The sequence below is a fragment of the Rhea pennata genome, chromosome 27 (assembly GCF_028389875.1).
Source record: "Rhea pennata isolate bPtePen1 chromosome 27, bPtePen1.pri, whole genome shotgun sequence".
In the NCBI taxonomy this organism is placed as follows: Eukaryota; Metazoa; Chordata; class Aves; order Rheiformes; family Rheidae; genus Rhea; species Rhea pennata.
In genome coordinates this window covers 4,806,127-4,821,099 of record NC_084689.1, presented here as the reverse complement: position 1 = coordinate 4,821,099, position 14,973 = coordinate 4,806,127, and the positions used below count along the sequence as shown (strand labels likewise).

General features: G+C 64.6%; 1 protein-coding gene across 1 annotated transcript in view; it reads right to left on the bottom strand.

Annotated features, from left to right (window-relative positions):
- The window catches only part of ONECUT3 (one cut homeobox 3), a 32,283-nt gene extending 25,335 nt beyond the window's left edge, over positions 1-6,948 (bottom strand). The window contains exon 1 of the mRNA XM_062596342.1: positions 5,919-6,948. Within this exon, the coding sequence (XP_062452326.1) occupies positions 5,919-6,948 (1,030 nt within the window). The remainder of the gene's footprint in view (positions 1-5,918) is intronic.
- Between the last annotated feature and the right edge of the window lie 8,025 nt (positions 6,949-14,973).

Below are 14,973 nucleotides of genomic sequence, written 5' to 3'. Positions count from 1 at the left end.
AAAGAAAGAATATGGAAAAAGAAAAAGAAAAAGAAAAAGAAAAAGAAAAAGAAAAAGAAAAAGAAAAAGAAAAAGAAAAAGAAAAAGAAAAAGAAAAAGAAAAAGAAAGAAAAAGAATAATTTGGGCAGCTGCTCGGCGAAACCTCTCTTCGCCCGTTGCGAGCGACGGGTCTGTCCCGGGCCCAGTTTGGAAACGGGCCCGGCTCCCTCCGGGGCAGCGCGGCCGCGGAACCCGCCCGGCCGCCCCTGCCCGCGGGGGCTCATCTTGGCTGCCCGCAACGGGAATTATTTTGGCTTAGAAACAGCGATTCCCGCTGCGGGCGGGCGCCGTGGACGGACAGTCACCGCGAACACAGTCGTCGAGCGGCTGCGGGCGGCCTCGCGCGTGGGACCGGGCCCACGCGTGATTTCGCCCCGCTACGGAGTGCGCTGCCTGCCCCGGGGCTGATCGCACCAAACCGGCTCCAGCCGTGCAGGGAACCGGCGGAGAGCCAGTACCGGGCCGAGAATGTCTCCCGCACCGGCTTCCTGCGGGCAGGGATCCTATCGACTGGTCCGTAAATCTGCTCCGCGGATCAAATGCTTTATGCAAGCGCTGGATTTCGCACGCAGATGCGCACCTCGCAGCAGCAAGGGGAAAAACACCGAATGATTTATCAGCTAAGTGTTAATTCGAGTTAAGGACAAATAAACGCAGAGATGGAGGAGTGAGTGTTGCAAAAGGAAAATAACGATGTTCTCGCCCTCCCCCGTAATAAACACAAGCGAATTTTCTGTTTCTAGACGCATTAATAAATCCGTGGCGGGGATGTGGTTTTTCAGCCCCTGATCCGAAGGGGCAGCGGCCCCTCGGCCCTCCCGACCCGCCGAGCCCGGGGCCGGGCACGGGAGAAGGGGCGCCAGGAGAGGTGGGAAGCGGAGCCAGCGACGGAGGTGTCGCCGCTTAAATGTACTTTATGCTAAAACGACAGAAATTGTTCCTGAAGGGCCGAAGGGGAAGAACGCAAACGCACCCACTACCCTACGGGAGCACGCAGGGATGGGAGTGCACCTACCGACCCACGGACACGCAGGGATGGGAGCGCAGGTGAGCACACGGCTCCCAAATAAGCCCTTGGAAATGGAGCCGGGTTGGAGCCGTGGAGCCTCTTTTGCTCTCCCTTGGGAAATGTCAGTGCGCGGAAAAAAAAAAGAGATCAAAAGAGGGGGGATCGCGGGTGGGGGGTGGAGGGGCTTCTGCCTGCTTCTTTGCTTGTGCAGTTTTAAGAAGAAATCCAACAGCTTTGACAAGCTTGTTCCTTGAGGGGAAAAAAAAAAAAAAAAAAAAAAAAAAAAAAAAAAAAAAAAAAAAGATCGCCCTGAGGTGTGCTGCCGCGTGTGGGGATGAGACCGGGAAGTGGCAGAGGCAGACGGGGCCGTTGCTCGCGGGACCCGCGGTCTCCGCCGGGACGCGCGGCCCCCCGCGGCCCCCCGGCCCGCTCCCTGCCCGCCCGGCGCGCTGCACCGCGCAGCTCGCCCGAGCCCTGCCGCAGCACCGCGGCCCGGAGCCTGGCGCCGAGCACGGCTGGAGGTTCAGAGCGAAGCAGCTCCCTTGCAAACAGCTCGGCACAACCAGTCCGGGGAGATCAGCTCGCCCCTTACCGGCCCGGCTAGCTGTCTGCCCGCAGCCACGGTCTTTTCTGTGGCCCCTCGACGGTGAGTACGGAGCGGAGGCCTGAGGGTGCGGTAGAGCATGGTGCTCCGCTTCCTCTAATTGCTAATTAACGTGAGGATGATGGCTTGACATCGGGGAGGGCTTGACATGCCGAGGCGAGATTTGAGGCTCTGTACGAGGAGTGGGGTGTGGGGGGTCCCCGTCCCCTGCGCCTCGAGCCGAGCCGTGCCAATGCCCTCGACTAAACAGGGGGCGGACAGCCCCCCTCCCCCCTTAGCACGGGGGCGCCTAGCGGCTCCGTCGCTGCCGACAGAAGGACCAGACAGGGCAGCGATTGGGGGTGTCTCTGCTTGCACCCCAACTGCAGCCCTGTCGAGGGGCAACCCTCAGCACCGTCGGAGGGGGGGGAAGCCCAGCTGCGTCGTGGAGGGAGGGCCCGACTCGGGGTCCCGAAGGGCGCTCTGGGGGGAGGGAGGGGGGCACCGCAGAGGTGCCGCCTGCGGTGGCCGCGCCGTGGGCCGGGCGCCGGGGTGCAGCGCCGGGCGCTCTCCCCACCCTGCTGCCCGCCGGCCCGGCCTCGTGGGCAGCTGAGGAAGAGAGGGGGGCAAAGTTTGCAGAGCTGCATCTGGAGGGAAGGGGAGACTGCGGAAAGATGGATGGGCAGAAGGGACGGGACGGGCAGCGGCCAGCTGTTGCCCAGATGCCTCTCAAAGAGACACTGCTCCTGTGCGGAGCCCGGCGCGGGGAGAGGAGCCGCTGCCCGCCCGGTGCTGGCTGCTGGCGTGCAGAGGTGCGGGCTTTGGGGAGGTGGATAGCTCGTAGCCCCCCGGCTGCTGCACTGCCCGGGGAGGCGGCAAGGCCCCGGCTGAATAATTAATGGTTCATCTGCGCGTGGGGCGGCGAGAGGGGGGAATTGGAGTGGAAAGAAGAGAAAAGCAGCAATTGCCATTTATAGGGGCCCAGCTTGTTTATTGATCCTCTATTTACTGACTCGAACTAATACATCAGATGGACTCCTGAACCCGGCCAAATGGCCTGCGCTGCGGGCCCGGCGCGGCGGCCGAGCTGGCGAGGAGCAGCCGCCCTGCCCCGGGCACTGGCTGCCCCGCCGGCGCCGGGCGCCCCGGGCAGAGCCCTGGGCCAGGGCTCGGCCGCGGCCACGCTGCCAGGCCCGGCCGGCCCCGCTCCCGCCGCCGGCGCCCAGGCCCCCCGCCGACCCCCACGGGACGGTCCCCGCGGCCTCCTCGCCCTGGCCATGCCCCCTCGCCGCTGTTCTTCCGTCTGAAAAACACTTTTTTTTTCTTGCGTTGGGAGAGGGGGCGACACTACTATTCCCAGGCTGCTGTTCCTGCCACAACCCCGGCTCAGCCTCACCGGGGTCGGGCCGGGGGTCGCAGCCCTCCTGGCCCCTCCAGCTCTCCTTCCCCCCCGCCCCCGCCAGCCCAGGGCTGCTCCGCGGCGGCGCTTTCCCAGCGTTTGGAGACGGTATAAAAGGACGAGCAGGATCGATCGCCGGCCCCGGGGTGAATCAGGGGGAGGCATTCGCCTGCATCGATCGGAGGGGCCTGGCACGGCCCCCCCACCCGACTCTTTTCCATATAATCACGCTTTTAAAGGCAACCCGAGACCGTACACACGGGGGCCGGGGCGTGGGAGCCGCTCGGGATGAGTAGCGGGGCCGAAGGGAGCCCGCGGGCACTCGGGCCTCCCCGGCCGCTCCCCATCGTGCACCCACGGCGACCCGCGGACCCGGTCGGCTCTGGGCCCCCGGTCCCGCTTCTCCAGCAGCTTCCCCCGACGCCTGTATGTTGCGGCGGGGCCGAATACGACCCAGCAGCAAAACCACAGCTTTGAAAAGCCAGGAGCCTTTAAAAACAGACCTCGGCTCCCCCAGGCGCCCCTCAGAGGGGTTTTAACATGCCCCACGACGTGGCTCACCGGGACTGACGCCGGGCAGACCGCTTGGCCTCCCCGCCGCGGCTCGCTGGTCCCCAGGGCCGGCTCCTTCGGCGCAGAAACGTGGCGAGAGAAACGAAACGAAACCCGGGCCCAGCGGGGCGGCAGCGGCGCCGGGAGACCGGAACAAAGGAGTCGGGCCGGGAAGGCCTCGGGGCGGCCGGGGCAGCCCCCGCCCCGTCCGGACGGCGCTGTAACGGGGGCCGTCCCGACGGGCCGCTCGCTCCCGGCGGCCGAGGCGCCCGCGGCCCTGGTCCCGCGTGCGAAAGCTGTAGTTTAGCGGAGGCGAATCCATCGCGGGGTTTTCCATCGCGGAAAGCGAAGAATTACAAACCGGCCCTATGAAATGATGGTTTCCATTTACGGAAGGAAATTTCCCCCTCGCGCAAAGCGCCCCTTGGAGCGCAGGGAAGGTCGCGGCAGAGAGATTAAAAACCATTTTGGGGAGAATAAACCTCCCCAGACACCAGGATAGGGACGGAAGCGAGGACAGGGCCGAGCTCTGCCGGCCTCTGCCGCGCCGTAGTCAGGCTCCTACCCGGGGCCCCGGCGAGCCGAGACCAGCGGGCTCGAACCTTCCCGAACCTCTCGGCTAAGCGGGTTAATTTTCATCATCGTAACTATGTATATATATTTTTTTTGAATTTTGGCGAGAAGTCAGCCACCCCTCGCTCAATTAGCCCGAACAACGGGGGCATTAAACGGCCGATCGCGGCAGTGTTTAAATCTTTATTTACCAGAACCTTGTAAAGCCAAGAACAATTTGCATTCTATTAACTGCTTTTCAATAGGGCATCGACTGGAACTAAAAGATGCCACTACCCTGCCCTAATTAAAGAGCAACTGAATTACACTAAATACATATGAACGCTGCTCTCCTCCATAAATAACGGCGGACTCCTTGCCGTGCGGAGCGCCCCGGCGGACCGGACTCTGCCATGCCCCTTCTGCCCCACGGAGAATTATGATTTCTTTAAAAATGACCCCTCCTTCCTACGATCCACAGACACTCCCGCTTGGTCTGGCTGAACCAAGACCATCTTTCCCAGGGAGCGTGCGGAGGAGCCGGGGTGAGCCGAGCCCGGGAAAGAAGCGCTGGGAGGGATCCCGCAGGCAGAGGTAGCCACCTCTCCGCTCGGCTCTCACCCCTCTTCCAGCCCTTGCACCGTGTCCGCACACAGACCCCAGCCGCGCCTGCGGCTCCGCGTACCGCGGAGGAGCGCTTAGCCGGGCCGCCCCCCTCGGAGCCGGCAGAGCTGCAACAGCCACCGACGACCACAGCACGGCCCGCAGGTGTCTGCGTCGCGAAGACGCGTTTTTTTTTTTCCAGCAAACATGTCCCTGACCCTGCGGCCCAAGCCGGCCTGAGGCTGCATAAACTCCTCTGGGGGCGGGCGCGGAGCCGGGCGGTGGGCTGCGCACCCGCGGTGCTGGGGAGCAGCATCCCACCCCCCCCAGGGTGGGATCGGGGGGACATATGCTTCTTTTTCCCGGGGGAACTGGTGCCTGCAAAGGGACCGGAGGGCAGCGCCGGACGCTTCCCGAGGCTCCGCACCTCGATTTTTGGTCCCACGCAGGCACCACCGTTTCCCCCGCAGAAACCCGCTTTGGCCCGAGGGGCGAAAGCGGGCAGCGGGAGGACGGAGCCAGAGGCATTTACCGAGCCCAGGTCGGGCCGCACGTCGTGATCGGCGGTGCCAAACGGAAAAGGAAGGTGCTCCGACATCTCCCGAGGAGCCGGGCTGCCGCTCAGCCTGCACCCGGCACCCGGGGGCGGCACCGTGTCAGCAGCGCCCCGGGGTCCCCGGCGCGGGGAAGGGGCCGCTGCAGCGGGCGGGACCAAAACGGGAAATAATCGCCAGGGCTGGAGCCGGGATGGCGGGGGCAGAGTGTCCGGTAGTCCCGGGCAGCCTCCTGCGTTAATATTCCCGGCTCCTGCGACCTATGAGATCCGTTTTCGCCAATAGCAAGCCCGGGGCGTGGGGAGAGGGGGGATTTGCGTTAAATATAATTTCCTTCTCTAGCTTCTCAACACTTAAAAGCCACTGGTAACACCACCCCCCTCCGCGCCACATACACACGGTAGCTTCCCAATGCTGCGGAGAGCACGCCCGGGCTGCGTGTGCGCCCCGGCTCCCTCTGCTTCCCCGTGTGCGCCTTTCACAAGCACCGCGTGTGCAAGGGAGGGGACGCTCAGTCGTGTGACAGGCCGACAGCACACACGTACGCTCGCAGCCGCACACCCAAACAGCCCCGAAGGTGTCGGGAGCAGGCTCCCAGGTGCCCTCGCACACCCGCCGTGCCCTACCTGCGAGCCTGAGCGCGGACATCCTCTGAAATTCCGGCTCCTGCAACCATTTCCACATCCTCCGGAAAGTCTCACGGCCAGACTTGAGCTTACTCCAGGGCTTGGGGTTTCGCAGCAGGTCCGAGAGGGTCCCTTGAGAGCGGCACAAGATCCTCTGCGCAAAGATCGCCTGCGGGATGCTGTAGCGCTTCAGCTCGGCCGTGATCCTCTGAGCCACCTCTTTGGTGTTGATCTCCTCCACCTGCCCGGAGCCGCCGGGCTGTGAGCCCGAGGCGGAGGCCTGCCGCTCCCGCTCGCCCAGGAGGGAGCCGCCGGGCTGAGCGTGGTGGTGGCCGTGCGGGTGCATCCCGTTGAGCGGCGGCATCATGGCCGAGCTGGGCGCCGCCAGCCCCCGCGCCAGGTGCTCCTCGCCCCGGGACAGCATCGCGGCGTGCGAGTCGAAGCCGTTGGGCGAGAGCATCTTCTCGTTGGGCAGATGGCCCCCGGGGCCGTAGGGCGCCAGCGGCTGCTGCGCGTTGTGCAGGCTGCCCAGGCCGTTGGGGAGCGGCGAGAGGGGCTGCCCCATGGACGGCATGTCCTTGGGGTAGTGGCTGTAGAGGTTGCCCATGGAGGCGAGGCTCCGCTCGTCGCGCATGAGGGTGAAGCTGCCGCTCACGTTGCCGGCGAGGCGCTGGTGCGGGTGGTGGTGGTGATGGTGGTGGTGCGGGTGATGGAACTTCTCCGAGACGGTGGAGATGGGCGGCAGGTGCTGCAGCGGGGTCAGCGTGGTGTAGGTGCTGCTCAGGCTCATGCCGGACGGCGACTCGCAGGACATGCTCATGGCCGGGTGGAGCGGGGCGGCCAGGCTGTGCTCGGCGCGGTAGTCGCCTCCCTCCAGGATGGAGGCCATGCTGGAGACCATGGCAGGCCGGGCGTGCGGCACCAGGTTGCGGTGCGAGCCCTGGCGCCCGTGGGCCGGGCTCATGAGCTCGGCGGGCTGCGAGTGCGGGACGCCGTGCAGGCTGCCCAGGTTCTCCATCGCCAGCTCCATGGTGTCCGCCGGGCTCTGGCGCTGCCTCGCCCGCTCGCTCGCTGCCTTCCTCCCCCACCCCCCCCCCGCCGCCGCCGCCGCCACCTCCTCCTCCTCCTCCTCCTCCACCGCCGCCGCCGCCACCCCCCGCGCCGGCTGCCCGGATTAATTCAGACTCCGCGATTTGGGGATCGATGGCGCGCGCGCGCCCCGCGCTCAGGCCAGCATGATGCGCCGCCGCCCGCGCCGCCGCCGCCGCCGCCGCGCAGCTCGCTGCACCGCCGCCCGCGCGGTGCGGCGCGGCTCCCGGGCGGGCGCGGAGCGCTGCGGAGCGGAGCGGAGCGGTGCGCGCGCTCGGGGCGGCTGCGGAGCGCCTCGGCCGCCGGCTCCCGGCAGCCTCGCTCTGGGCCGCCGGCGTGACGTCAGCGCCGCCCCGCCTCCCCCGCCCTCGCCGGGAGGCGGGGGGGCGGCGCCCCGGGCGCGCACCCGCCTGCGCGCCCCCCTCCATCCCCGCGCACCGGGGCGCGCAGCTTGGGAGGGGGAGGGGGGAGGAGCGGGCACATCTGGCAGGGCGCTCCGGAGCGGCCCCCCCCCCGCCGCAACTGGAGGCACCGAGCCGCCGCCCCACCGGGAGCCGCCCCCCCCCCGGCTCCGGCGCACACACCTGGCTGCCCCCCACCTGAGCCACCGGCACACGGCGGTGCCCCCGGAGCGCACCACATCTGCCCCCCCCCCGTCGCCGCTGGCGTCACATCTGGCTGCCCCCATCTCCGTCCCTCGGCGTAGTGCGGGATGCGCCTCGTGGCAAACAGCTGGCCACCGGTGCGAACATCTGGCGGCACTGCAGCCCCTGGGCATGCCAACCAAAGCTGCCCCCCCACCCCCAGCACCCACCTGCACCCACGCCTCTCCCCCCCCCCCTCCCCGCCGCGCACCACACGCTACGCTGCAGCAGGCACGTCTGGCTGCACTGTGCACTCGCCCGCGCTGTGCACAGCTGGCCCCTGGCACGCATCTGGATGCCACCTCGCCTTATCCCCGCCACGCATCTGTCCCCCCGCAGCGGCCCTCCGCAGCTGGCGGCACCTCACATCCCCGCCCAAACCAAAGCGCCACTCACGCACACCTTCCAGCCCCCCAGCCTGCCCTCCTGTACACATGTCTGTCCCCCAGGACACACGTCTGGCTGCACTCCCAACAATCCTGTCCCCCTGCACGTGTCACCCCCACACCTCGGTCGCCAGCACAAGCAGCTGGCTGTCCTCCACGCTCTCCTCCATACCCTGCGCTGCCCCCCAGCATCCCCACCATCACACACCTGGGGGTCTTCCACTCCCGTGTCCCCCCTGCGCACATCTGGCTGCCCCTAAACACGTCTCCCCCCCCACCACACACACCTGGCTGCCGCATAACCATACCTGTTGCTCCCACACCCACCTGTCTGGTCCCCAATTCTCTCGCCCCCCACGGCACACCTGCCTCCCCCCACACCTGGATGCGCCTCGAACACAACCCGACCCCCTCGCTGCCCTCTAAATACGTCCCCCCCCCGATACATCTCCCCCCTCCCAGTCTGGTTGCCTTCCCCGACATCTCTTCCCCCCCTCCCCACCTCCTTGCTCTCTGCTCCTGTCTGCCCCTCCACGCTCCTGTCCTCCTGCTCCGCCGCACACGCACCTCTGTGTCCCCCCAGATCTGGCTGCCTCCCTCACACTTGTCCCCCCACACACACACTCATCTGGACACCTCACACATGCACCGGTCCTCCAAACACATCTGTGTGTCCCCAGACACCTGTTCGTCCCCCTCCGCATCCATCCGCCTGTCTGTCCGCCCGCAGCCGTTGGCAGGGACAGCCCCGACCCGTGCCCCGCGGTGCCGATTGCCGTCGGGCTCCTGCGGAGTGTGGGCGCTTCGCAGCCGGGGCCCTGCGGGGAACCGCGGGTTTGTCCCTGTGCGCGGGGGGCAGGGGGAGGGAACGATGCGGGGCACGCAGTGTGCGAGCGCCCCGCGGACACGCGTGGGGCGGGCACGCACAACGCTGCCCTGCGGGCCACGGTGCAGAGGTGATGGGGAAAGAAAAGAGAAAGGGAAAGGGGAGAAAGGAAAAGAGGGAGGAGAGAAAGGAAACTGGAAAGGGAAAGGGAAAGAAGGCAAAAGGAAAGGGAAAGGGAAAGGGAATGGGAAAGGGAAAGGGAAAATGGAAAGAGAGAAAAGGGGAAGGGAAAGACAAAGGGAAAAGGGAAAGGGACATAAAAAAAAAGAGCAAGGGAAAGAAGGAAGAGAAGATGTGAGATGAGTTTTAGGCCGTCAGGTAGGGTGGTTTCTGGAGCTCTTTATCAGCAAGTTTCCACTGTCCCCCGCGGTCCTCGGCAGCAGGACCCAGCTAGTCGCCTCCTGCCACCCCGGGCCCCTCCTTCCCGGTGCTCTGCGGCCGGTGCGACCCGCCACCGCCGGGCGGGCACCGTCAGGACTGTCTGGTGCCCCGTGAGTTGCTAGGCTCCCATGGCTGAGGGAGTCCTGGGAGCTCTGCCTTTGGGCGAGAGGACTGCTGGGGCCTGAGAGCCCGGTAATCGGGGTGTCGCCTGGTACCCGAATTCACAAAGAATAATTTAACAATTAACTTCACGTCCAGCAGAGCCCAGCTCAACGTATCCCACCCCGACCTACGTACCAGTTCATCCCATCCCATCCCATCCCACCCCACCCCACCTATACTAACTCAACGCAGTCCATCCCAATCCATCTCATCCCTTCCTATCCCAGTCCAGATCCTTCCATCCCATCTGCTCTCTTCACTCTCCAGGCAAAAGGGAAACGTGCTGCCGAATTTCTTCTTGGAACTGGAAATCTCAGCTTCCACTCTTGGACTGATGGGATGGAGTCCTGCTCTCTCGCTCCCTCTCTCTTTCCCAAGCATAAATCGATGCCAGGTCCAGCCGTTCCCTGAGCCCGCGGGAAGTCACTTAAGTGCAAAATTTAATAAAATAAAACCCGCCAAGTTTATAGGATGCGGGCGCAGGACAGGCACTAACGGATAGGAGGCAGAGCAGGAGCCCGGGGGGATGAAGGGTCCAGGCCCCCAACTCTGCCCGGGAGGAAGGTTTGCTGGCGAGGCTGTGCCCCACGGCCCCCGGGCTGTGACTCCTGCCGGGGCTGGAGAGGTCCCGGGGCAGGACACGATGCAGCTGCTGCCTCGGGGCACTGAGCCGCGCTGGAGAACCTGGACTGGCCCCGGCCGTCGGGGCTGGCAGGGGCTTTTCTGACCCTTCAACTCCTTTACAATCCGGTCCAGCTCCCTGGAGCCGGGATGGGCCAGGCCGAGGTGGGCTCTAGGAGGAATCTGGACCCCCGCTCTGTGCCCCGCTCCCAGCTCACACCCCGCGGGCGCTTCCTTCCCGAGGTCGGGAAAGAGCGATGAAACCGGGATACTTGGGAGCCTGCCCCGGGTGCAGATCGCAGGTTCGGGGTGGCCCGGGGAGGAGGGGGGGAGCCCAGAGCAGAGCCCAGAGCAGAGCCCAGCGGGGAGGCAGCGCGTCCCGCGGAGTCCCTCGCGGCTCCGGCGCGGCTGAGAAGTCCCCCGATCGGGGGGACTCGGGCAGGTGGGCGTCGGGCAGGGGAGTTTCCAGGCTGCCAACACGAGCCTCAGCCGCAGGGCTGCGCCAGGGGTGCCCGGACCGGGGAAGGGCTGGGAGATGCTCCTGGCGGTGGGGGTGCGGGGGTGTGGAGGAAGCGAGGTGCGCAGCGAGAAGGAGGTGGGAGATAAACAGGGATGAAGCAGCCGCGTTTGAAACGGTTTCATTGAGTGTAATGATGGCGATAGCGCATCGACCGGCGCATCGACCGGCCCATCGATAGATCTATTTCTGCAGCTGCCCAACGCGCTCGCCGTCCTGCCCTGCGTCCCCGGGCCGGGCAGGGGGAGATGGCACCGGGGCCCGCCCGCAGCGCCGCGGGGCCGGGAGCCCCGAGAGGCGCGGGGGCACCGGGAAAAGGGCTGTCCTCCGAGGAGCTTTGCACCAACCGGCCGTTAAAAAAATAATAATTAAAAAAAAAAAAAAAAAAAAAAAAAAGAACGCGCGCGAGAGAGACTTTTTTTTAGTAATTAGTGCGACATAACTGAGTAATGTGGTGGCTCCGCGCCCCCAGCCCCCCGGCTCTTCCTCAATCGATGCAATATCATTAGGTGAGAGGCACCAAGATACGCGGGGAAGGGGGAGCAGAGAGGTGGCAGGAGCCCCCGGCGGGAGTGGTGTCCCCAGGCCGGGAAGGGGGTGCAGAGCCGGGGCATGGGCCCCAGCCGTTCCAGGGATGTGTGAGCTCGACGGGATTTGCTTGCTTTCCTGAGGCTCCAGCCGCAGAGATGCCCTTCTGAGCGCCCAGAGGCGCGAGCGATGGGCCGGTACCCGGAGCGCATAGTTCACCGGAACGGGGAACAGGGCCGGACAGGGTCCTCACTTGCTCTCCAGGGGAGATGCCGGGCGGTAGGCGAAGGACAGCCCCGGGCGGTACTCCCTTTCGCACCGTCCCCGTGCCCACGGCGGCGCCCCGCCGGGCTGCAGGCGCCGTCTCTGCCCGGTCACGGGGTCGGGTGCCGCAGGGCCGCGGGGGCGCAGCGGAGGGGAGGCCCGATCCACGGTCCTTGCACCGGGAAGGAGGGGAAGTGAGTCGGGGCGGCGGGCTGGGAGCCCCGGTGCCTGCCCTCCGCGGGGCCCTGAGACCGCGCCGGCCTCTCCGCGGCCGCTGCGCGCCCCCAGCGCGGGGCTGGCTGCGGCCGCGGCCGGTTCCTCTCCCCCTCTCTCCATTCGACAGCTGGATGCTATTGATCCCTTCCCTCGCCTCCTCTTTCTTCCTGAGCTCCCTCTCTCTATTTAATTCCCATCTCTCTGCTCCTCTAAAGCCGCCCGGGCGGTTCGCCAAGAGGAGCCGGGCGGTGCAGGCACCCCAAGGCGCGGAGCCGGGTGGTAAGTGCGGAGGGGGAGCGCCGGTACCGCCGGGCCCAGGGGAGCCCTCGCCCGGCCCGGCCCGGCCCGGCTCGGCTCGGCCTCTCTGCACTAGGCAGAGCGGCAGGGACAGACCGACTCCTCCTTACCCCCCACCCCACCCCCGCACTCCTGGGCTTGGGGACGGGGCGGGGGAGGGGACCGAGCTACATATCCCAGGTGAACTTACGGTTTCGTTTAGATGGGACAAGTGGGGAGAAAATGTCACCCGGGGGGAGCTAATTAACCCCCCCCCCAAAAAAAATCCTGCCAGGACATAGCCCTGCTGAGTGTCCCCCCGTCTGCGTGCCGTTCCCACCCCATCGGAGCAGGATGCTCAGAGCTGCCCACCCCGGCGAGCTCTCCGCTGTCCCGGGGCTGCTGCCGGGGAGCTGCCGGCCGCGGCCCCGCGTGTCCCGCGGCCCCGGCAGGGAGGCACGGGCCGCGGCGGCAGCCAGCGGGGCCGGCCCGGGCAGCCCCAGAGCCTTTCAAAACCCGTGTAAAAGGCTGGACGTGCATTGCTTCCCCCTCCCCGGTTATACCTCTGCCTTCCGGGTCAGTGCTGCTGCGTTGCAGCGATGTTGTTTCTCACTCAAATCTGTTTTTTTCTCTCTCTCCCCCCTCCCCCCCACTTAGGAACAGCTCGAAAGCAAAAACGACACGTCCAGAAATATATCCAGAGGAGTGAGACGTGAACCTACGAGCAATATTTGTTGCAGTCGGCGAACAGGTACGAAAGAGGGAATCAAAACATTTTTTTTTCTAGGTACGGAAGGAAAGCGATCCGGCAACGTGGCTCCCGCGCAGCTGTGTGCATCTCGCCATAACACTTCTCCTATAGGAAATCAAGTTCTTTAAAGTTCTTTAAGGCTTCAAAATAACCGCACCATCGCCTGGCAGGTGAATTATTTAGTGCCTATAGATTCCTTGCAAACCCTTTCATTTCGGTTCCAAATATTTTCCAGCCCAGCCTTTGCCTATAGATGTCTCGATTTTACAACAATCAAGTGTAAGGCAAAGAGCGTGGCAATTTCTGCTAATCGATTTTCCATACAATGGGCCCCAGATGATGTTTTAAAATGTGAGAAACTAAAATGTGTTGGTTTAAATAAGACTTTTGCAATCAATAGCTTTTAAAAAAAGAGACTTTGATACTGGTTCTTGAAGGGGATTCAAACGCTTTCACTTCCAAAACAAAACAAGGCATGAAAATCCTGCGACGCCGAAAAAAGTTCCGCCTGGATTTGGGGTTATTAAAGCAGCATATGGGAAAACCTGCTTGGGGGTTTCAGCGTCAGGACTAAAGACCCGATTCTTGCCGGTTCAGTGTGCACCAACGTGCCCGCAGCCTCCCCCGAGGCTCCGCGCGGCTCCGCGGTGCCGGTGCGCAGCCCTCGGCGGCTCCGCGGGGCAGAGCGCGCTGAGCCCGCGCCCACGGGCGCTGGCGGCTCCGCGGCTCGCCGCTCCCCTCCGCCCCTCTTTTTTTTAGGGTACTACTTCCCCCTCGATTTCAGCTCTGCGCCCAGCGTGTTGCACTTTATTTTGCCTTCTTTAAGGGACGAATTTCGGCGAGGGGCCGCGGGAATCACCCTTTCCCACCAACCATTTTTTCCACTTAAAATTATTTCATGCCGGTGTCCCTTCTCGCTGCCGATTTGCACCCTCCGCGGCTTTTTCTCTGAGACATTTTTAGCTGCAAGATCAGGCCCTTTCCCCGCTGCTCGCGACTTCTTTTTGCCTTTAGCAGGATTTTTTTTCTTTCTTTCTTTTTTCTTTTCTTTTTAAATTTTCGATGAAAATTTCCCCTTCCTCACGGGCATGGCCGCGGACGCGTTTAGGGCGGGAGCAGGGGGCCCCGGGGAGGAGTGTGGGGGGCCGCTGCCCCCGTCCGCCCCACGGGGCCGCTCCAGCCGCCCGCAGCCGTCGCCGTTCGGCTGCCGCGTTCGCCCGCGCTCGGCGGGTCCCGGCCCGGCGCCGGGCTGGGCGCGGGGCGAAGCCGCACAAACGCGGCCAAATAAATCCAGCCGGCGGCGAGGCTGCTCCGTGGGGGGATACGGCCTCGCCAGGGGCTTGCTGACGAGTTTTCTCGTTTGATGTGAAACTTTGCGCTTTCTTGAAACTTGGCGGCCCGGCAGCGGTGGAGCCGGGAATGGCCGGAGCGCCGAGTTAGGAGCCTTTTCGCATCCAATTTCCCCTCCGAGACCAATTTTAGGAAATTTTCCATAAATCCCTAGGAGATTTCTCCCAAACGAAGTGGCCCCGCAGAGCTTCGGTCCAGCCCGGGACGCTGTTCCCGGGCAGCGTCCGGGGCCGTGGATCCGCCCGGGGCCCCGGGCCGGTCCCCCCGCGGCGCCCCCAGCTCCGATAAAATCAATGGGGGCCTCCGAGAACCTCTTTAAACCGCAATTTGTTTTCAAAAGTTCACTGCGGACCAGCCCTGAACTTTACACCCTGGCAGCAGCGTAGGGAGGGTTCGGCTCCGCCGGATCTTTCGGGGGAAAAGCAATGAAAAACCCGTTAATTTCGCCAAGCTCCGAGGTGGGATTTTTCTTCTTATTTTTTCTCTCCTTCCCTCCCTTCCCTCGTTCCTCCGTCCCCGCACGTCTCGACCCAGTCGGGATTTTAAGCTCAAAAGTGAGAAATGCAGCGAGTGCGTCTGTGCTCTGCGGGCAGGGAACCCCTATGTGTGTGTGCGTGTGTGCGTGCGCGCGTGTTTAATGTATGTGTGTGAGCACACGCAGGTGGCTGGCGCGAGCGTGGAGACCCCAGACCGCCTTGCCCAGGGTGCCCGTCCCGCGGGCTGGCACCCAACCCCCGGCAGTTTTGCCCTCTCCCACTCCCCCGAGCCAGGCTTTGCGGCGGCTCCCGGCGATCCTATTCCGCCCCCCCCCCCCCTTCTGCTCTCTCTGCATTTTGTTTGCCCTCAAGCCCGGCCGTCTGAGCAGGAAGGAGGGAAAAAAAATCCAACTTTCGGCCTCTCGCAGTGCAGAAGAGGCCGAGGAGCGGCCGGGCATCGCCGCCGCGGCAAGAGGAGGCCGGGCCGGCAGCCGCCGCCGGGCCGAGC